Source organism: Salmo trutta, chromosome 24 (assembly GCF_901001165.1).
Source record: "Salmo trutta chromosome 24, fSalTru1.1, whole genome shotgun sequence".
Lineage (NCBI taxonomy): Eukaryota > Metazoa > Chordata > Actinopteri > Salmoniformes > Salmonidae > Salmo > Salmo trutta.
The window spans coordinates 5,262,415-5,284,593 of record NC_042980.1 but is presented as its reverse complement, the minus strand read 5'-3'; the positions used below and the strand labels follow the sequence as shown (position 1 = coordinate 5,284,593).

The 22,179-nt window shown below is 41.4% G+C and overlaps 1 protein-coding gene across 2 annotated transcripts in view; it reads right to left on the bottom strand.

Moving 5' to 3' along the window:
* Positions 1–8,023: 8,023 nt before the first annotated feature.
* dnah7 (dynein, axonemal, heavy chain 7) overlaps positions 8,024–22,179 on the bottom strand; it is a 247,939-nt gene continuing 233,783 nt past the window's right edge. The window contains exons 66-68 of one of the 2 annotated variants that reach the window (XM_029710817.1): positions 14,775–14,952; positions 13,912–14,015; positions 8,024–9,075 (exon numbers count right to left, since the gene is read on the bottom strand). In XM_029710817.1, the coding sequence (XP_029566677.1) occupies positions 8,869–9,075; positions 13,912–14,015; positions 14,775–14,952 (489 nt within the window). In that variant the 3' untranslated portion in view covers positions 8,024–8,868. The remainder of the gene's footprint in view (positions 9,076–13,911; positions 14,016–14,774; positions 14,953–22,179) is intronic. The other variant, XM_029710818.1, reaches the window with a different exon arrangement.

Genomic DNA, 22,179 nt, shown 5'->3' with positions numbered 1-22,179 from the left:
TCCACCACTTCCAAGTATATTACTCGGTGATGTTCAGTCTCTGGACAATAAAATAGATGAGCTCAGGGCGAGGATCTCCTTCCAGAGAGACATTAAGGATTGTAACATACTCTTTTTCACATTGTCCCTGTCCATACAGCCAGCTGGGTTCTCAGTACACTGCACAGACAAGAACAAAGAACCCTCTTGGAAGAAGAAAGGCAATGGTGTATGATTCATGATTAACTACTCATGGTGTGATTGTGATAAGGTACAGGAAGTCAAGTCCTTTTGTTCACTGACCGAGAATACCTCACAATCAAATGCCGACCGCTTATAGTTACAGCTGGGTATATTCCCCCTAAAGCATATACCACGAAGGCCCTCAAGAAACTACACTGTATTTTGTGCAAACTGGAAACCACATATTTTAATGGATTTATTGTAGCTGGAGACTTTAGCAAAGCAAATATGAGAGCCGTTTCAGGAAACTAGACGTATGTCGTAGGTCTTTAAAAAAATTAAAAATGTTTTTTTTTTGGGCAGAAATGCCTTCTTGAACATGTCAACTTTCATGTGCCTTAATAACAAACTTGAATGCAATCTTTAAATACGAATAAAATAGTTAAATTACGAGCCTATTTGGTTTAGCTAAAGAAAAAGTGAGCAACCTTCCTGCTAGCCATACTGAGAGATGAGTTTGGATTGATCTGCCATATAGCATTTCTATTTGAGCTGGTCAGTATGTCTAGGTAATCCTGTCTAACACTGATTTTTTTCATGTATCGTGTAGGAAAACTGCATAAGTGTTGCTCTCCACTTTCTGGAGGACAGAGTTTTGAAATCAGTGGAATTCGAGTATGATAGCTAAGGACATGGAGATAACACCTGTCTCTGGATTACATCTTCAAACTAAGTGAAACCATGGCATCCGATAGGAGATACGGGTAAGATAGTCTAGGTAGCTACATTTTCAGATATTACACATTTCTAATTTTGACAGAAAGTTGTTTCATTTCAAGTTAAAGTGTACTATTAGTTAGCTAGCTAACTTTAGCTGGCTGGCTCACTAGGTAACGCTTTGTGTATGATCTTATTATTCGTATCTCAGAGCCATTTGCCTGGCTAGCTATAGCCAAATGTTAGCTAGCTAACATTGAACCTGGTTGTTAGCTACCTGCAGATTCATTCAGGGTAGTAAAGTCATGAGTTTGGATTATGGTTCATTGTTTACCTAGCTAGCTAGCTAACATTAGCTGGCTGGCTCGGTAGCAAACGTTACGTGTATGATCTTATTATACATATCTCAGAGCCATTTGCTTGGCTAGCTATAGCCAAATGTTAGCTAGCTAACATTGAACCTGGTTGGTTAGCTACCTGCAGATTCATGCAGGGTAGTAACATGATGAGTTGGGATAATGGTACATTGTTTACCTAGCTCGCTAGCTAGCTAACGTATATTCCGTCTGGCCATCTACTCCGACTTCAGAACACTCATGTCTGAGTGTATCAGAGCACAGAATAACTCATGAATTTAAGAACACACAACACCCGTTGAATATTGGCGGTGTCAGTAAACGTCTGCAAAAAAAACATAATTCAATTGTTGCCAGCAGCACAGTTACAATCACCAACGCTCTGGATAACATGAAAACAGCCTATCCAGCTCTGCTAGGGTGAGTAAAATGATCAGAGTGGGGTGTTCTCTCATTTGTCTGGAAGTAGCTAGCAAGCTAGCCAATGTTAGCCAGTTAGCTTGGGTGCTTGACTGCTGTTGTGAGGTCAGAAAGTTCGGATCAACCCTACTCATTGGCCAGAGCGTCCAGTGTGCGCTATGAGAGCGAAACACTCTGAATTTACGAATGGACAATCTGACAGCACAGTTGCAGTCACCAACGCTCTGGATAACATAACAGCCTAACCAGCTATGCTAGAGTGAGTAATATTCAGTGAGCTGTTCTCTCATTTGTGTCTGGAAGTAGCTAGCAAGTTAGCTTGGGTGCTTGACTGCTGTTAATAGACAACGCTCGGATCAACCCTTATAGAGATTCTCCTTCTTCAGTGGGGTTTATCGGCGGTTGGTCTTAAAAAAGATAAAATATTTGAGACTATATCTAATGACGTTCTACTCAATATACTCTTTAGACTAATTTCCTGTATCCCCTTCTCCCTCATACTAGATCTCAGCCTCTCTCTTTCCCTCTGATACTGCCCACACTGTAGCAATACATGCTCCACGATCTCTGTTTCCTGACAATAATCACACTTTCCTGAAAGATGCTTTACTATCACATTTAAGGACTTATTCAACTGGCTGTGTCCCACTCTTAATCTTGCAAAAACACCCTCCTCTCTTCTGTCCCTTCCTGCTGTCCTCCCCTCCTCTACTTTCCTCTGTACTTGAAATAAATGCCTGCCCTTATTATCTCTATTCCCCCTTAAAGAGATTGCTGGGGCTAAAGCTTAAGAAGGTGTGAACAATGCTGAATGTGTGTAGACGAAGAAGGGCTATCCAGTAGCAGTACCAAAACATTCAAATGCCTTTTTCTCAAAAGTGAGTTTACAAATATATCAACTTTCAAAGCAGAATTACTTTCCCATGGTTCCTCAACTGTAGTGTATGATATACCATTTTGTAGCTCTGAGTCTCTACATTTATCCAATATAAAAAACACTTTCAAATTTTGCAACAGACAGATTTGAGCTGATTGGTCACAGATGAGGAAAACTGGGATACGTTCCAGGTTGCCTCTGAGAATAACATTGACGTATTCATCATCAGGAAGTATATATAGATGATGATGTTTCTACTGTGACTAGAAAAACCTAACCAAACCAAAAACCGTAGATAGATTCGCACAAAACTGAAAGCATTCGCACAAAAGTGCTAACCACCGCATTTAACAACTGCATTTAACCACAGCAAGGTTAATGGGAATATGGTTGAATACAAACAGTGCAGTTATGCCCTTCGTAAGGCAATCAAACAGGCAAAACGTCAGTACAGAGACATAGTGGAGTCACAATTCAACGGCTCAGACACGAGACGTACATGGCAGGGACTCCAGACAATCACAGATTACAAAGGGAAAACCAGTCACATCATGGACACCGATGTCTTGCTTCCGGACAAGCTAAACACCTGAACTTCCTGACGGGCCGACCCCAAGTGATGAAGGTAGGAAACAACCCCTCCACTATGCTGATCCTCAACACAGAGGCCCAACAAGGGTGCGTGCTCAGCCCCGTCCTTGTACTCCCTGTTCACCCATGACTGAGTGGCCACGCACGCCTCCAACTCAATCATCAAGTTTGCAGAAAACAAAACAGTAGTAGGCCTGATTACCAACAATGATGAGACAGCCTACAAAGAGGAGGTGACGGCCCTGGCGGAGTGGTGCCAGGAAAATAACCTCTCCCTCAACATCAACAAAATGAAGGAGCTAATCGTGGACTTCAGAGGGAGACAGCAGAGAGAGCATGCCCCCATCCACAATCGACAGGGCCACGGTGGAGAAGGTGAAAAGCTGCAAGTTCCTCGGCAAACACTTCACTGACAATCTGAAATGGTCAACCCACACCTTAGGAGGCTGAATAAATTTGGCTTGGCCCCTAAGACCCTCACAAACTTTAACAGATTCACCACTGAGAGCATCCTGTCGGGCTGTTTCATCGCCTGGTACAACAACTTCAGCACCAGCAACCGCAGGGCTCTCCAGAGGATGGTGTGGTCTGTCCAACGCATCACCGGGTGCACACTGCCTGCCCTTCAGGACACCTACAGCACCCATTGTCCCAGGAAGGCCAAAAAGATAATCAAGGACATCAACCACCCAAGCCACGGCCTGTTCACCCCGCTATTATCCAGAAGGCGAGATCAGTACAGGTACATCAAAGCAGAGACCGAGAGACTGAAAAACAGCTTCCATCACAAGGCCATCAGACTTAAATAACCATCACAAGCCGGACTCTACCCAGTACTTTGCCCTGAACTTAGTCACTGTCACTAGCCAGCTACCACGTGGTTACTCAACCCTGTACCTTAAAGGCTGCTGCCCTATTTACATAGACATGGAATCACTAGTCACTTTAATAATGTTTACATACTGTGTACCTACTCATTTCATATGTTTATACGGTATTCTATTCAATGCCATCCTATTCAACTATTGCTGAAAATACACTATTCTATCCTACGTATTCTACAGATACAGTTGAATGCGGAAGTTTACATACACCTTAGCCAAATACATTTAAACTCAGTTTTTCACAATTCCTGACATTTAATCTTTGTAAAACTGTCCTGTCTTAGGTCAGTTAGGATCACCACTTTATTTTAAGAATGTGAAATGTCAGAATAATAGTAGAGAGAATGATTTAGTTCAGCTTTTATTTCTTTCATCACATTCCCAGTGGGTCAGAAGTTTACATGCACTCAATTAGTATTTGGTAGCATTGCCTTTAAATTGTTTAACTTGGGTCAAACGTTTCGGGTAGCCTTCCACAAGCGTCCCACAATAAGTTGGGTGAATTTTAACCCATTCCTCCTGACAGAGCTGGTGTAACCGAGTCAGGTTTGTAGGCCTCCTTGCTCGCACACGCTTTTTCAGTTCTGCCCACACATTTTCTATGGGATTGAGGTCAGGGCTTTGTGATGGCCACTCCAATACCTTGACTGTTGTCCTTAAGCCATTTTGCCACAACTTTGCAAGTATGCTTGGGGTCATTGTCCATTCAGAAGACCCATTTGTGACCAAGCTTTAACTTCCTGACTGATGTCTTGAGATGTTGCTTCAATATATCCACATAATTTTCCTTCCTCATGATGCCATCTATTTTGTGAAGTGCACCAGCCCCTCCTGCAACTAAGCACCCACACAACATGAAGTTTTGTGAAGTGCTGCCACCCCTGTGCTTCACGGTTGGGATGGTGTTCTTCGGCTTGCAAGCCTCCCCCGTTTTCCTCCAAACATAACGATGGTCATTATTGTGAAACCAGTTCTATTTTTGTTTCACCAGAGGACATTTCCCCAAAAAGTACGATCTTTGTCCCCATCTGTAGTTGCAAACCGTAGTCTGGCTTTTTTTATGAAGGTTTTAGAACAGTGGCTTCTTCCTTGCTGAGAGGCCTTTCAGGTTATGTCGATATAGGACTTGTTTAACTGTGGATATTGATACTCTTGCACCTGTTTCCTCCAGCATCTTCACAAGGTCCTTTGCTGTTGCTCTGGGATTGATTTGCACTTTTCGCACCAAAGTATGTTCATCTCTAGGAGACAGAACACATCTCCTTCCTGAGCGGTATGACGGCTGTGTGGTCCCATAGTGTTTATACTTGCGTACTATTGTTTGTACAGATGAACGTGGTTCCTTCAGGCATTTGGAAATTGCTGAACCAGACTTGTGGAGGTCTACAATTTTTTTTCTGAGGTCTTGGCTGATTTCTTTTGATTTTCCCATGATGTCAAGCAAAGGGGCACTGAGTTTGAAGGTAAGGCATGAAATACATCCACAGGTACACCTCCAATTGAGGTAAACAATTGTTGGAAAAAATACTTGTGTCATGCACAAAGTAGATGTCCTAACCGACTTGCCAAAAGAGTAGTTTGTTAACAAGAGATTTGTGGAGTGGTTGAAAAACGAGTTTTAATAACTCCAACCTAAGTGCATGTAAACTTCCGACTTCAACTGTATACTAAATACTCTATCCACATACTGTCCATAATGTCTATACATCCCATAACATATACAGTACCAGTCAAAAATTGATACACCTATTCATTCAAGGGTTTTTCTTAACTTTTCTGTTAGCAGAAAATAGGATCCCCCATTATAGTGAATGGAAATATTGCAATCTTCATGGTCAATCTATGTGTAAATAATGATTTATTTAAAAAAAAATCTATGGTACCAATAATTGCTTCTAATACAACAGATGTACTCTATGTCCTTGAACTGATTATTTTAAAATCGCACACAGAATAAGTTCAGGATAATTTTGTTGCTAATGGCAGCCTACAGTACCCCATTAGGTACCCCTTACTCAATGAGAAGGGACAGCAATGAGCTGGTCTGCAACGTCACTTCCTGGTAGCTCAAACTGCCTATGTTATGTCTCTAAGGTTGCATTTACACAGGCAGCCCAATTCTGATCTTTTTTTGAGGTACCGTAAATTCCGGACTATAAGCCGCAACTTTTTTCCCAGGCTTTGAACCTCGCGGCTTAAACAATGACGCGGCTAATATATGGATTTTTCCCGCATTCAAACTTTTTTTTCTCAAAAAAACTCATTCTGTGACGTGCTCAGTGTTTTGGCGGCATGAAGCTTTCATTAGACCAATGAAATTGCCGAACGGGTTAAGGTCAAACAACTTTTTTGTTTACTGTTTAGATTAAATCGAGCACTCTCAAACTTCCCATCATTCTGATTACGGTAGTCATTTTGTCACCCTCATCATGGCAAAGACACGGAGAAATGCATATGATGCAGCTTTCAAGTTGAAGGCGATTGATCTGGCTGTTGGAAAAGGAAATAGAGCTGCTGCACGGGAGCTTGGTCTTAATGAGTCGATAAGACGTTGGAAACAGCAGCGTGAGGAATTGACTCAGTGCAAAAAGACAACTAAAGCTTACTGCTAATTTTGTATTTCTTGTTACAAGCCGTGTTTCGTTAAAGCCTATTTATTTTTGTTACAAGCCGTGTTTCGTTAAAGCCTGTGTAAAGTTCCTTTGTTTCAATGTACCGGTAGGCACCTGCGGCTTATAGACATGTGCGGCTTATTTATGTTCAAAATAATATATATTTTTTAAATTCAGTGGGTGCGGCTTATATTCAGGTGCGCTTAATAGTCCGGAAATTACGGTAGTTACCTGGAATGCATTTCATTTAACAAGTGTGCCTTGTTAAACGTTCATTTGTGGAAATTCTTTCCTTCTTAATGCGTTTGAGACTACCAGTTGTGTTTTGACAAGGTAGGGGTGGGCATACAGAAGATTTATTTGGTAAAAGACCAAGTCCATATTACGGCAAGAACAGCTCAAATAAGCAAAGAGAAATGACAGTCCATCATTACTTTAAGACATGAAGGTCAGTCAATACGGAAAATGTCAAGAACTTTTAAAGTTTTTTCAAGTACAGTCGTAAAAACCATCAAGCGCTATGATCAAACTGGCGCTCATGTGGACTGCCAGAGGAAAGGAAGACCCAGAGTTGCCTCTGCTGCAGATGATAAGTTCATTAGAGTTACCAGCCTCAGAAATTGCAGCCCAAATAAAACGCTTCACAGAGTTCAAGAAACAAACATCTCAACATCAGCTGTTCAGAGGAGATTGCGTCAATCAGACCTTCATGGTCGAAATGCTGCAAAGTAACCACTACTAAAGGACACCAATAATAAGAAGAGACTTGCTTGGGCCAAGAAACACAAGCAATAGACATTAGACCGGTGGAAATCTGTCCTTTGGTCTGATGAGTCCAAATTTGAGATTTTTGGTTGCAACCGCTGTGTCTTTGAGAGATGCAGAGTAGGTGAATGGAGGATCTCCGCATGTGTGGTTCCCACCGTGAAGCATGGAGGAGGAGGTGTGATGGTATGGGGGTGATTTGCTGGTGACACTATCTGTGATTAATTTAGAATTCAAGGCACACTTAATCAATATGGCTACCACAGCATTTCCCATCTGGTGTGCGCTAGTGGGACCATTATTTGTTTTTCAACAGGACAATGACGCAAAACACACCTCCAGGCTGTGTAAGGGCTATTTGACCAAGAAGGGGAGTGATGGAGTGCACTATGGTGTTGAACGCTGGGCTGTAGTCAATGAACAGCATTGGTGTTCCTTTTGTCCAGGTGGGAAAGGGCAGTGTGGAGTGCGATTGCGACATCTGTGGATCTGTTGGGGGCGGTATGCAAATTGGAGTGGGTCTAGGGTTTCCGGCATGATGGTGTTGATGTGAGCCAAGTCATTTTTTAAGATTATTACTTATTTCACGTGATTAGTGATTCATTTATATTTGTCCCTCATTAGAATAAACTAGAAACGTTTTAACAATTTCATTTTTAATGTGAAGTTTGCATTGTATTGCCCCATCCTTGTTGCACACAACAATCTTCCCTTCCTCTTTGTCACAAGGGGAGTTATGGCTGTTTTAAGATAAAAAAAAAAATTCAACCCTGTTACTTTAATTGACACCTACTATAGTATTTTTTCTTAATTTAAACTCTTGAGATGGGAAAACATGTTTTCTATGAAGTTGAACCGTTTTTTTTTTTTTTTTACCAAATTACCTTAGCAAAAAGGCACTCTAGTGGTGGAATGACTCATCTCTGATCACATTTGATTCTGCAGAGCTGCCCTCAGAACAAGATAGAATAAGAACAATCTGTGTTTGTATTTGTCATTGGAGAATTTGAAACAAAATTTGATTAGTTTAAAGAAAGTTTTGTTGCTCTAAAATGTTGCTCTATGTACAGATACATCATGGAAATCAAGAATTATTGTGAAAATGTAATGGGAATCATTGTTGGCAGACTAATGAAAATGTTGAAAGACTCAGCTGTTGTGCAATCAGCTGTGTCAAATTTTAAGAGTTTAAGGCTGATGTTCAATTATGTAACACAAGGCTACGAAAACATGCAAAAGTTCAATGTCCTGTGCTTGTGGGTATAGAGGCGTTGCATCTATAAGGTTTTGGGCTCATCCTCATCACTTGTGCTTTTGTGTATGCTTCCGTAGCCCATCAAAGTCAAATATCATTACAAATTATTCTCAGCAATACATTCATGAAGCACTGTGTGAAAAAAAACAAGCCAGAGAACATCCTTTTCATAACTCTTCTTACATAAAACTGGATAAATAGTAGGTGCAAAACAGAGCATAGGGGAAGTCTATGCATTGAGCTGGCAAAGCAGCGCCACCCCTCGTCTGATCCAGTGCTCGGCGGGCACGTCCGAGTTGAGCGCCATGGCGATTACGTAGTTGGTGGAGTGGCCAGTGGTGGAGAGTGTGCCGCGGCGCTCGCCGGTCTTGTAGACGGGGGAGAGGTAGCACATACGCTGGGGGATGTCCTGCCTTTTGATGGGTTTCAGCCACATCTGGGGGGCAGGAGAGGGAAGAATGGATGGAGGATAAGAATGGAGAGAGGGGGATGATGTCCACATGAGGAGTAGGCAGGAGGACAATGATGAGGAGAAAAGACAAGGTGGGATAATGGTTTTAGGAAATGGAATGGAGAATGGATATGAGGAAGAAAGTTGGGACAACATCAGAGAATTAAACAATTAAACCAGTTGGAAATTTGGTGACATAACATTTGAAACAATAGTAGTGAGAGAGTGAGTCCCTGGGGTACATTAGCAGGTCTGGTAAAACAAAAGGGATAAACTGGAACACTCAACTTCTCACAAAAGCAAGTTTGTGAAATCATCATCTAATTTGATAGCAGGAGCTGCTGGTTAGATTTGCATTTCAAATCTGACAGTGTTGTGTTTTCCCCCACAAATAATAAACACATTTTTAATAAAGTTCTGCTCTTGTCAAAACAAATTTTGATAATAAGATTGCCCTGAAATGTCTGAATATTAAAAAGAGAATGCTTGTGCATTATTCAACAGCCGGCATTGTGAGGGCAAAGAAGAAGAGGGGGTGAAAAAACAACTGAGAAAACGTACAAAGCAATCAGTTATACTTTGTCTGGGAGCTTCTTGCAGGAATCTGCCACTAGCAATCTATTTTAATGTCTTACTTAATACACTATTCATACACCACATCAAGTTGTAATTAAGAAGCCCGCTAGAAAACTAGGGGAGGATAAGAGAGGACAAACTTTGTTATTGCGCTTGCCATGTTTGGGCTGAAATTGATGCGGCTGGGTGAGGCCCTGAGATAGAGCTTTGAACACAAAGCTGGGAACAATCTCCTGGGTTGAACAACGGAGCATAATTTTTTATTCTGCCGTTTGTTGTTGTTTGTACTCTCCTTGGCACCTACAGGGTATTGTAGTCTGATAAAAAGAGCTGCCTCATAGGAGTTAAGACACAGAATATAGATAGTATCTGCTCAGTTTAACTACAGTTGGGTCCACTGATACATGGGAAGATATTATCCCTCTCTCTCTATGCCCGGTGGAATTAATGGGAAAAGAATACATTCATCTTTATCCTCTGAAACCACTGTGAAGCTTATGTAAGTATAACATTATGCATCGAGGGAAGATGGAGACATTGTCCTGACATGCAATGGGAACCCAGTAGATACTGAATCATTTGCAACAAACATCATCAGGATCTTAGCACTTAGGCCAGGATTCAAACACACTGCATCACAAAAGCTATTTAGTGTTAGTTTTACTTAGACCTTACTTATAAAACTGATATTTACATGTACAATCCCACTTTAAACAAACTACAACTTATAATAATAGCATACATAAAGTCTTAATAAGCACAATATTAATGCTTTGAAAATCCTCTATAAGCTTATGTAATACTGTATAAATGGTGTATAACATGTAACATATCAGATCCCTATGTATGTTGCATTACAGCTCCCTATGTAGGGTGCATTACCAAATGTGACATGACACACTATGTCAATTCCCCAAAAAGCTGTGCTGGAGCAGGGCAGAGATGCGTTCAACAAGGAAAATAGTTTGTGAACATTAGCTAACTGTCTAAGAAGGTAGTGTGAGGCGGGCGTGTCTGTTTTTGTCTAAACTGCCACTACAAATAATCAAGTGGCCATGTAGGCTGTCCATTACATGTAGTAGTAATATAATAATAATAATAATTAGAGGGTGCTTATGCAGTCCTGTTTCACTGTATGTACAAGGAAGTAACCTGTACAGGTGTGAAATGTGTTTTTTGCATATTTTTTTATTTATTTCACCTTTATTTAACCAGGTAGGCCAGTTGAGAACAAGTTCTAACTGCGACCTGGCCAAGATAAAGCAAAGCAGTGTGACACAAACAACAACACAATATAAAAAATCTATTACAGTGTGTGCAAATGGGGTAAGATTAGGGAGGTAAGGCAATAAATAGGCCGTAGTGGCGAAGTAATTACAATTTAGCAATTAAACACTAGAGTGATATATCAGAAGATGTGCAGAAGATGAATATGCAAGTAGAGACACTGGGGTGCAAAGGAGCTAAAAAATAAAAACAATATGGGGATGAGGTAGTTGGATGGGCTATGCACAGGTGCAACGATCTGTGAGCTGCTCTGACAGATGATGCTTAAAGTTAGTGAGGGAGATATGAGTCTCCAGCTTCAGTGATTTTTGCAATTCGTTCCAGTCATTGGCAGCAGAACTGGAAGGAAAGGTGGCCAATGAAATATACCTGTGAAATATACCTGCTGGAGCGCGTGCTACAGGTGGGTGCTGCTATGGTGACCAGTGAGCTGAGATAAGGCAGGGCATTACCTAGCAAAGACTTATAGATGATCTGGAGCCAGTGGGTTTGGCGACGAATATGAAGCGAGGGCTAGCCAACGAGAGCTTACAGGTCGCAGTGATGGGTAGTATATGGGGCTTTGGTGCCAAAACGGATGGCACTGTGATAGACTGCATTTGCTGAGTAGAGTGTTGGAGGCTATTTTGTAAATGACATCGCCGAAGTCAAGGATCGGGAGGATAGTCAGTTTTACGAGGGTGTTTGGCAGCATGAGTGAAGGATGCTTTGTTGCAAAATAGGAAGCCGATTCTAAATTTAATTTTGGATTGGAGATGCTTAACGTGAGTCTGGAAGGAGACATATTCCAGTCATCCCACTCCCCCTAAGACACCCTCACAGAGTGGGGTCACAGCCAGGGGATCAACCATAATTGACGGCAACCCTGGCGCAATTATTTGGATTAATTGCCTTAATCAAGGGCGGAACAACATATTTTACCTTGTCGGCTCGAGGATTCGATCCAGCAACCTTTCGGTTACTGGCCCAATGCTCCTAATGGCCTCACTTGCAGTGATAATGTCTCATAGTGATTTTCTTGAAGGTCTATGTCCCTAGAGTTGGAAAATGTGTGATAGTAGTGCAGCAATGGCAGCTTTCTCTGTGTTATCGCTCTTTCTTTCATCCCTCCATCCCATACATTTTAGTCATATGTACAGTTGAAGTCAGAAGTTTACATACACTTAGGTTGGAGTCATTAAAACTTGTTTTTCAACCACTCCAAAAATTTCTTGTTAACAAACTATAGATTTGGAAAGTTAGTTAGGACATCTACTTTGTGCATGACTCAAGTAATGTTTCCAACAATTGTTTACAGTCAGACTATTTCACTTATATTTCACTGTATCACAATTCCAATGGTTCAGAAGTTTACATACACTAAGTTGACTGTGCCTGTCATGGCTTTAGAAGCTTCTGATAGGCTAATTGACATAATTTGAGTCAATTGGAGGTGTACCTGTGGATGTATTTCAAGGCCTACTTTCAAACTCAGTGCCTCTTTGCTTGACATCATGGGAAAGTCAAAAGAAATCAGACAAAAATTATAAACCTCCACAAGTCTGGTTCATCCTTGGGAGCAATTTCCAAACACCTGAAGGTACCACATACATCTTTAGAAACAATAGTACGCAAGTATAAACACCATGGGACCTCGCAGCCGTCATAACGCTCAAGAAGGAGACGCGTTCTGTCTCCTAGAGATGAACATACTATGGTGTGAAAAGTGCAAATCAATCCCAGAACAACAGCAAAGGACCTTGTGAAGATGCTGGAGGAAACAGGTACAAAAGTATCTATATCCACAGTAAAACGAGTCCTATATCGACAAAACCTGAAAGGCCTCTCAGCAAGGAAGAAGCCACTGCTCCAAAACCGCCATTAAAAAGCCAGACTACGGTTTGCAACTGCACATGGCGACAAAGATCGTACTTTTTGGAGAAATGTCCTCTGGTCTGATCAAACAAAAATATAACTGTTTGGCAATAAAGACCGTCGTTATGTTTGGAGGAAAAAGGGGGAGTCTTGCAAGCCGAAGAACACCATTCCAACCGTGGCTTCATCATGTTGTGGGGGTGCTTTGCTGCAGGAGGGACTGGCGCACTTCACAAAATAGATGGCTTCATGAGGAAGGAAAAATATGTGGATATATTGAAGCAACATCTCAAGACATCAGTCAGGGTCTTCCAATGGGTCTTCCAAATGGACAATGATCCCAAGTATACTTCCAAAGTTGTGGCAAAATGGCTTAAGGACAACAAAGTCAAGGTATTGGAGTGGCCATTACAAAGCTCTGACCTCAATCTTATAGAACATTTCTGGGCAGAACTGAAAAAGCATGTGTGAGCAAGGAGGCCTACAAACCTGACTCAGTTACACCAGCTCTGTCAGGAGGAATGGGCCAAAATTCACCCAACTTATTGTGGGAAGCTTGTGGAAGGCTACCCGAAACGTTTGACCCAAGTTAAACAATTTAAAGGCAATGCTACCAAATACTAATTGAGTGTACGTAAACTTCTGACCCACTGGGAATGTGATGAATGAACTAAATCATTCTCTCTACTATTATTCTGACATTTCACATTCTTAAAATAAAGCGGTGATCCTAACTGACCTAAGACAGGGAATTTTTACTAGGATTAAATGTCAGGAATTGTGAAAAACTGAGTTTAAATGTATTTGGCTAAGGTGTATGTAAACTTCCGACTTCAACTGTATGAGGGTTTACGTTAGACTGCTTATAACACTGCACCTATAGGTCAATTGGCACCATTCTTTTTGACCAAGTTACTCATGGCCTCTAGTTTCTGTGTGCCAAATTAGAAAAAAATCTAAGAATAACAATAGATTTTGCTTCGCTGTGAACCCCTAAAAATAGTTTAATATGATCTTTCACGCAAATAATTTCCTGATGTTTGTTGCAAATCTTTATGTGTATTGCTTCAGGTGTAATTTGTGAGCTTGTGATGAGTCACTCACCACAGGCATGGCGTCGTGTAGCACTTTGGGGTAGGACTCAGCCAAGAGCTTGGTCTTTCTGTCCCAACGTGCACAGTCAAGGTAGAGCCCATAAATGTACACACCTGAGAAACACACATACAATCAGATGTAACAGAATCATGTTACCTAGCACACCACCTGTTGACGCACGCACGCACACGCACACACACGCACACGCACGCACACACACACAAAACAGAGTACAATTTCAATATGATGCACAGAGTACAATTTTAATATTGTACTCGAGTGTAACTGTGGCCTCGACTCTTGAAGCCAGTAGCCTCATGGCAAGCTGATGAAAAAGCAGCAGGGGACTGATGGAGAGTTTGCAGTACAACATGATACAAAATGTTTTGAACACATTTCTAACAAATTCAATGGCTTATTTCGTGTGAATTGAAATAATTTCCTTTGAGAAGGTGATGCAGGGCTGGGGACAGAGGAAGGGAGCGTCCCTCTTTCTCTCTCCGTATCGATTTATTTTCTCTCTTATTCTCCAATCATTACCTACCTTTCTTTCCATACTCTCTCTCTAGTCTCTTGCTACCCACCATTCGCTCTAACCCTTACCTTTCAGACTCTCTCTCCATCACCTTTCTCTCTCTCTTCCCACTTGCCCTCTCTAAAACTGCTCTGGATGTGATCAGGAAAAACAAAAACTGGAAAAGCAGGATTTTGGCTCAGGAATAGGTCAGTTTCAGTGGAGTATTGTGTCAGAAAAGCAGGAATTCCTGATTTAATCAGGAGAAATCACATCCCTCATCTCTTTCTCTACTTCACCCTTTTACTTCTCCCGCCCTCTCTCACCATTCCATCCCTCCACCCTCTGTCTGTCTCACCGTCTTCTGGGGGCTGGCGATACTCCTTGTCATCCAGCACCTCAAAGTCGAAGCCCAGCAAGTCGATGGGGATGGTGTGTTTGCGGGCATAGTTCTGCTGGCCTCCCGTCAGGAAGGCCTGGGTGAAGAAGAAGCCTGACATCCAGAATACTGCCGGCGTCCCGTGTTCATACCAGTCCTGCAGAGGGACGAATGGAGCACAGCACAAAGGCTTAATGCAATGGCATTAAGAACCATACTTCGGTAATCCAACCAATTAAAAATATGCGTTGGTACTTAATGAATATGATCTCAGATCAGTTGTTGTCTAAGACATTACTACTAATGACAGGGTGACATAAACTGTATCTTGGAAAGTCGTCACATTCTAGTTATCAGATTCCCATGGAAATGTTGTGCAATTTAAATGTTTAAATATGAAACTATTTGTGAAAAGATAATGTAATTTTAGCTTCTTAAATGAGAGAACGGTTTGTCATAGAGAAACTCTACTCACTCAGAGGCCCCGCCCAAGTGAACAGACTTTGGTTGTAAAATATGAAACACGCCCTTCTTTCACCACTATATAAACCTGTTGACGAAAATTCAACTTTCTGTTCCGAGGACGACGGTCCTAAATTAAAAGGGCTCAGATAATAACCTAACGAAATTAGCATCGTGTTCAATGTGACGATCGACACGCCGAAAGGATGAATTTCGACTATACCAGCTAGAATATAGCACGAGCTTAAAAGTATGGCAACTTGGTATGAACTTTGAACTCGTATTCACTCCAGAAGTGATACCTCCTAGCCGTTGAGTTAGCAGCAGCTGCTGTAAACGTGGGCTAGGAAAGGACGGACGACGTATCCAGTCTAACACACAATGATACTACAACGTATCCAGTTTACCAACAGATACATTCTTCAGAGGGCAAGAGATCCCTGCTGGGCAACCCGGCCTTCCATCTACGACCAACCTATTGAAGCGCAGCTCAGAGTAAATATTCCTTGCATTTTCTTTTACCAAATGGGCGGTTACTAGGTCTTTAAGAGTTTATTCGGAAGATAACAGCTCTATAAACATTATTTCGTGGTGCCCCGACTTTCTAGTTAATTACATTTACCTGATTAGCTTAAACAGGTAATATTAATTACAGAGAAATTATTTTATAGAATAGCATGTCATATCACTTAATCCGGCATAGCCAAAGACACGATAGCGGTGTCAGATGAAAGCCCATAAAATTGTCAGAGACTTCAGTCACCCAAGTTATAAACTGTTTTCTCTGCAACCGCACGGCAAGCTGTACTAGAGCGACAAGTTAAGGACCAAAAGGCTCCTCGACAGCTTCTGGCTCCTAAACCCCCAAGCCATAAGACTGCTGAACAATTAATAAAACCACCACCAGACAATTTACACTGACCCCCCTTCCTTTTAGTACACTGCTGCGACTCGCTGTTTATTATCTATGCATAGTCACTTCAACCCCACCTACATTTACATTTTACATTTTAGTCATTTAGCAGACGCTCTTATCCAGAGCGACTTACAGTAGTGAATGCATACATTTCATACAATTTCATACAATTAATTTTTTTCCTGTGCTGGCCCCCCGTGGGAATCGAACCCACAACCCTGGCGTTGCAAACACCATGCTCTACCAACTGAGCTACAGGGAAGTCTACATGTACAAATTACCTCAACTAACTTGTACCTCTGCACACTGTAGCAGTAGTGGTGCCCCTTCTATATAGCCTCGTTATTGTTATTCTTATTGAGTTACTTTTTACTATTACTTTTGTCATGAGTGAACAGGGAGTACAGGAGGGGACTGAGCACGCACCCGTGAGGGGCCCCCGTGTTGAGGATCAGTGTGGCGGATGTGATGTTACCTACCATTACCACCTGGGCGCGACCCGTCAGGAAGTCAAGCATCAAGTTGCAGAGGGAGGTGTTTAGTCCCAGGGTCCTTAGCTTAGTGATGAGCTTTGAGGGCACTATGGTGTTGAATGCTGAGCTGTAGTCAATGAATAGCATTCTCACATAGGTGTTCCTTTTGTCCAGGTGGGAAAGGGCAGTATGGAGTAAAATAGAGATTGCATCATCTGTGGATCTGTTGGGGCGGTATGCGAATTGGAGTGGGTCTAGGCTTTCTGGAATAATGGTGTTGATGTGAGCCATGACCAGCCTTTCAAAGCATTTCATGGCTACAGACGTGAGTGCCTGTCGTTAGTCATTTAAGCAGGTTACCTTCGTGTTATTGGGCATAGGGACTATGGTGGTCTGCTTGAAACATGTTGGTATTACAGACACAGACAGGGAGAGGTTGAAAATGTCAGTGAAGACACTTGCCTGTTGGTCAGCGCATGCTTAGAGTACACATCCTGGTAATCTGTCTGGCCTTGCGGACTGTTTAATAGGTCTTACTCACATCGGCTGCGGAGAGCGTGATCACATAGCCATCTGGAACAGCAGACGCTCTCATGCATGTTTTAGTGTTACTTGTCTCGAAGCAAGCATAGAAGTTATTTAGCTCGTCTGGTAGGCTTGTGTCACTGGGTAGCGCTTGGCTGTGCTTCCCTTTGTAGTCTGTAATAGTTTGCAAGCCCTGCCACAACCGATGAGCGAGGGGCCGGTGTAGTACGATTCGATCTTATTCCTGTATTGGCGCTTTGCCTGTTTGATGGTTCGTCGGAGGGCATAGCGGGATTTCTTATAAGCTTCCGGGTTAGAGTCTCGCTCCTTGAAAGCGGCAGCTCTACCCATTAGCTCAGTGCAAATGTTGCCTTATAATCCATGGCTTCTGGTTGGGGTATGTATGTACAGTCACTGTGGGGAAGACATCATCGATGCACTTATTGATGAAGCCAATGACTGATGTGGTGTACTCCTCAATGCCGTCGGAAGAATCACAGAAGATATTCCCGTCTGTGATAGCAAAACAGTCCTGTAGTTTAGCATCTGCTTTATCTGCCCACTTTTTTGTAGACTGAGTCACTGGTGCATCCTGCTTTCATTTTTGCTTGTAAAAAGGGATTAGGAGGATAATCTACAGATTATCATGAGATACTCTACCTCAGGCAAGAAAAACCTTGAGACTACCTTAGATATCTTGCACCAGCTGTTGTTTACAAATATACATGGACTCCGCCCCGTGTCTTACCAGAGGCTGCTGTTCTATCCTGCTGATAGTGTATAAACCGCCAGCTGTATGTTCTTAATGTCGTCGTACAGCCACGACTTGGTGGAAAATAAGATATGACAGTTTTTAATGTCCCGTTGGTACAGTGGTTGCTCCTCTAAATGTTTAGCGATTATGCTGCAGGATTTAGAGGTAATTTGTGCTTTAGTATAGTACCCTGCATCACCACTTCATTGCTCCAGACCAGCGCAAGGGGGAGATAGAGCACTGATTATGCTTCTGGTTCCAACTGTGTCTCTAAGTAAAAATGAAAATTGTGCACGACTTCAATATTACTTACTTAAACTGTTGTTACACTAAGATTTTCATTCTTTTAGGATTAATTTGCTCTTACTGTAGTACTGTAGCCCACTCCCGACCAGTCAGGTTATACAGTGCCTGAGTGGCGCAACTGTTTAAGACACTAGAGGTCGACTGATTATGATTTTTCAACATCGAAACCGATACCGATTATTGGAGGACCAAAAAAGTTGAAGTCGGAAGTTTACATACACCTTAGCCAAATACATTTAAACTCAGTTTTTCACAATTCCTGACATTTAACCTCTACGGGCCACGGTGGCAGTATTGAGAATTTTGAAAAAAATACGTGCCCATTTTTAACTGCCTCCTACACCAACTCAGAAGCTAGGATATGCATATTATTAACACATTCGGATAGAAAACACTCTGAATTTTCTAAAACAGTTTGAATGGTGTCTGTAAGTATAACAAAACTCATATTGCAGGCAAAAACCTGAGAAAAATAGATTTTAAAAAATGAGAATTTTGTGGCTGTACTATTTAGTGTCATTGTTTATTAGATACCATAGTGAGAAAGGATTCAGTTCGCAACTCCTACGGATTCCACTAGATGTCAGCGATCTTTATAAAGTTGTTTGAAGCTTCCATGATTAACAGGGAGCAAATAAGAATGCATTGAAGTTGACGTCCGTGGGATGTCGTCACTTCCATTATGGCCTGCACCTGCGTAATCATGAGACACGGGACATTTTTCAAAAACGTTTTTCTAGACACAGGTGAGGTCGGGTTGAAACATTACTGATGTTTCACGTTAAAAATGGCTCTAAAGATTGATGCTAAACAACGTTTGACATGTTTGAACAAACATAAATAGATTATTTTTGTAACTTTTTTAACTTTTTGCCGTGACTTCACACACTCCCCCGCGCTACTTTTTAGTAGCCACCGAAGCGCTAACAACATGGAACAACTTGGAGTTCTTTGGACATCAATTATGAACTTTGTCAAAAGAAACCACATTTGTTGTGGACCTGGAATTCCTGGAACTGCCAATGGATGAAGATAATCAAAGGTAATGGATTATTGACAATAGTATTATTGATATTACATGGTTACAAGATGATGCTAAGCTAATTAGGCTAGCTTATTGTTCTTAGCACAGCACCTGGTTTATTGCAACTTGTGATTTCCCAGTAAAGTTATTTTGAAATCTGGCAAGACAGTATCATTTACGAAATGTTAAACTATAATTATTTGAATGACAATATTATAATTTACCAATGTTTTCGAATAGTAATTTTGAAAATTGTAACGTTGTTCACCGGAAGCATTTCAGAGAAGAAAAAAATCAGAATTTCACAGCTACTGTAAAATGCGGTTTTTGGATATAAATATGAACTTGATGGAACAAAAAATGCATGTATTGTATAACATAATGTCCTAGGAGTGTCATCTGATGGAGATTGTCAAAGGTTGGTGCATAATTTTAGCTGGTTTCTGCTTTTGGTGACGCCTGACCTTGAATTGAAAATGGATGTTTGTACTTTTGTGGCTATGTACTGTCCTAACATAATCTAACTTTATGCTTTAGCCGTAAAGCCTCTTTGAAAATCGGACAATGTGGTTAGATTAAGGAGATGTTTATCTTTTAAATGGTGTAAAATAGTTGATTGTTTGAGAAATTGAAATTATTAGATTTTTGATGTTTTGAATTTCCAGCCTTGCTAGCAATCCCGTCTCAGGGTTCATTGCTAACCCGTGGCCTCAACAGGTTTTAATCCTAGTAAAAATTCCCTGTCTTAGGTCAGTTAGGATCACCACTTTATTTTAAAAATGTGATATGTCAGAATAATAGCAGAGTGAATTATTTATTTCAGCTTTCATTTCTTTCATCACATTCCCAGTGGGTCAGAAGTTTACATACACTCAATTAGTATTTGGTAGCATTGCCTTTAAATTGTTTAACTTGGGTCAAACGTTTTGGGTAGCCTTCCACAAGCTTCCCACAATAAGTTGGGTGAATTTTGGCCCATTCCTCCTGACAGAGCTGGTGTAACTGAGTCAGGTTTGTAGGCCTCCTTACTCACACATGCTTTTTCAGTTCTGCCCAGAAATCTTCTATAAGATTGAGGTCAGGGCTTTGTGATGGCCACTCCAATACCTTGACGTTGTTGTCCATAAGCCATTTTGACAAAACTTTGGAAGTATGCTTGGGGTCATTGTCCATTTGGAAGACCCATTTGCGACCAAACTTTAACTTCCTGACTGATGTCTTGAGATGTTGCTTCAATATGTCTACATAATTTCCCCCCCTCATGAAGCCATCTATTGTGTGAAGTGCACCATTCCCTCCTGCAGCAAAGCACCCCCACAACATGATGCTGCCACCCCCGTGCTTCATGGTTGGGATGGTGCTCTTCGGCTGGCAAGCCTCCCCCTCCAAACATAACGATGGTCATTATAGCCAAACAGTTCTATTTTTTGTTTCATCCGACCAGAGGATATTTCTCCAAAAAGTACCATCTTTGTACCCATGTTCAGTTGCAAACCGTAGTCTGGCTTTTTTTATAGCGGTTTTGGATCAGTGGCTTCTTCCTTGCTGAGCGGCCTTTCAGGTTATGTCGATACAGGACTCATTTTACTGTGGATATTGATACTTTTGTATCGGTTTCATCCAATACCTTCACAAGGTCCTTTGCTGTTGTTCTGGAATTGATTTGCACTTTTAGCACCAAAGTACGTTCTCCTCTAGGAGACAGAACGCATCTCCTTCCTGAAAAGCATGACAGTTGTGTGGTCCCACGGTGTTTATACTTGCATATTATTGTTTGTACAGATGAACGTGGTACCTTCAGGTGTTTGGAAATTGAACCAAACTTGTGGAGGTCTACAATATTGTTTTTGTTGAGGTCTTGGCTGATTTCTTTTGATTTTCCCATGATGTCAAGCAAAGAGGCACTGAGTTTGAAGGTAGGCCTTGAAATACATCCACATTTTCCAAGCTGTTTAAACGCACAGTCAACTTAGTGTATGTAAACTTCTGACCCATTGGAATTGTGATACAATGAATTATAAGTGAAATAATCGTTCTGTAAACAATTGTTGGAAAAATTACTTGTGTCATGCCCAAAGTAGATGTCCCAACCGACTTGCCAAAACTATAGTTTGTTAACAAGACATTTGTGGAGAGGTTGAAAAACAAGTTTTAATGACTCCAACCTAAGTGTATGTAAACTTCCGACTTCATCTGTAAACTTTCTTCAAATGTATACACCTTGTATGTATTCACAGATTTTTGTTGGTACATCAGGAGAGGAGACTGAGCTAAAAAGACCTAAAAAGGCATAGCGCCTCAAGCACAGACCTACTTTGCTTCATGTTTTTTTTGTTTGTGTTTTCTTTTTACGTCTGCTGTTACGTTCCCCAGTTTCTGTGTTGTAGTTTGTATATTTGTGAGTGTGTTTCAGGTAATGGCTTCCTGAAATTCTCCAAGCAGCTGATTGGTCGGCCCCATTGCTGATTGGAGAGCTGACCCCGCCCCCTCGTCAGGACGCAGCTGTCTCCAATTACTAACTTCTTCTGAAGCTATATAAGCCCCAGTTCTGTTGCTCAGAAACAGGAAGAGAGAGAGATATTTGCTGAGAGATATTTGCTGAGAGATATTTGCTGAGAGATATTTGCTGAGAGATATTTGCTGAGAGAGGAGGTTGATGGCAGAGGGTTATATATGTTGGTTGTTTCTCAGAAAGAGAATTTGGTATGTACTTAGTTAGTTGTTGCTGAGAAACCTTATTATGTTCTGTGTTAGTTTGTTGCTCAGAGAGAGAGAGCTTATTTAATGTCCTGAGTTTTCTCAGTTTAGTTGTGAAATTGTTACTTATTCTGTTTCATTTGTTCCCAGGGGGGAAGGGGAAGGCACCTAGGGAGTGCTTAGGCAAGAGGCCCGCGGGCATACATATACCCATAGTAATTTATTGT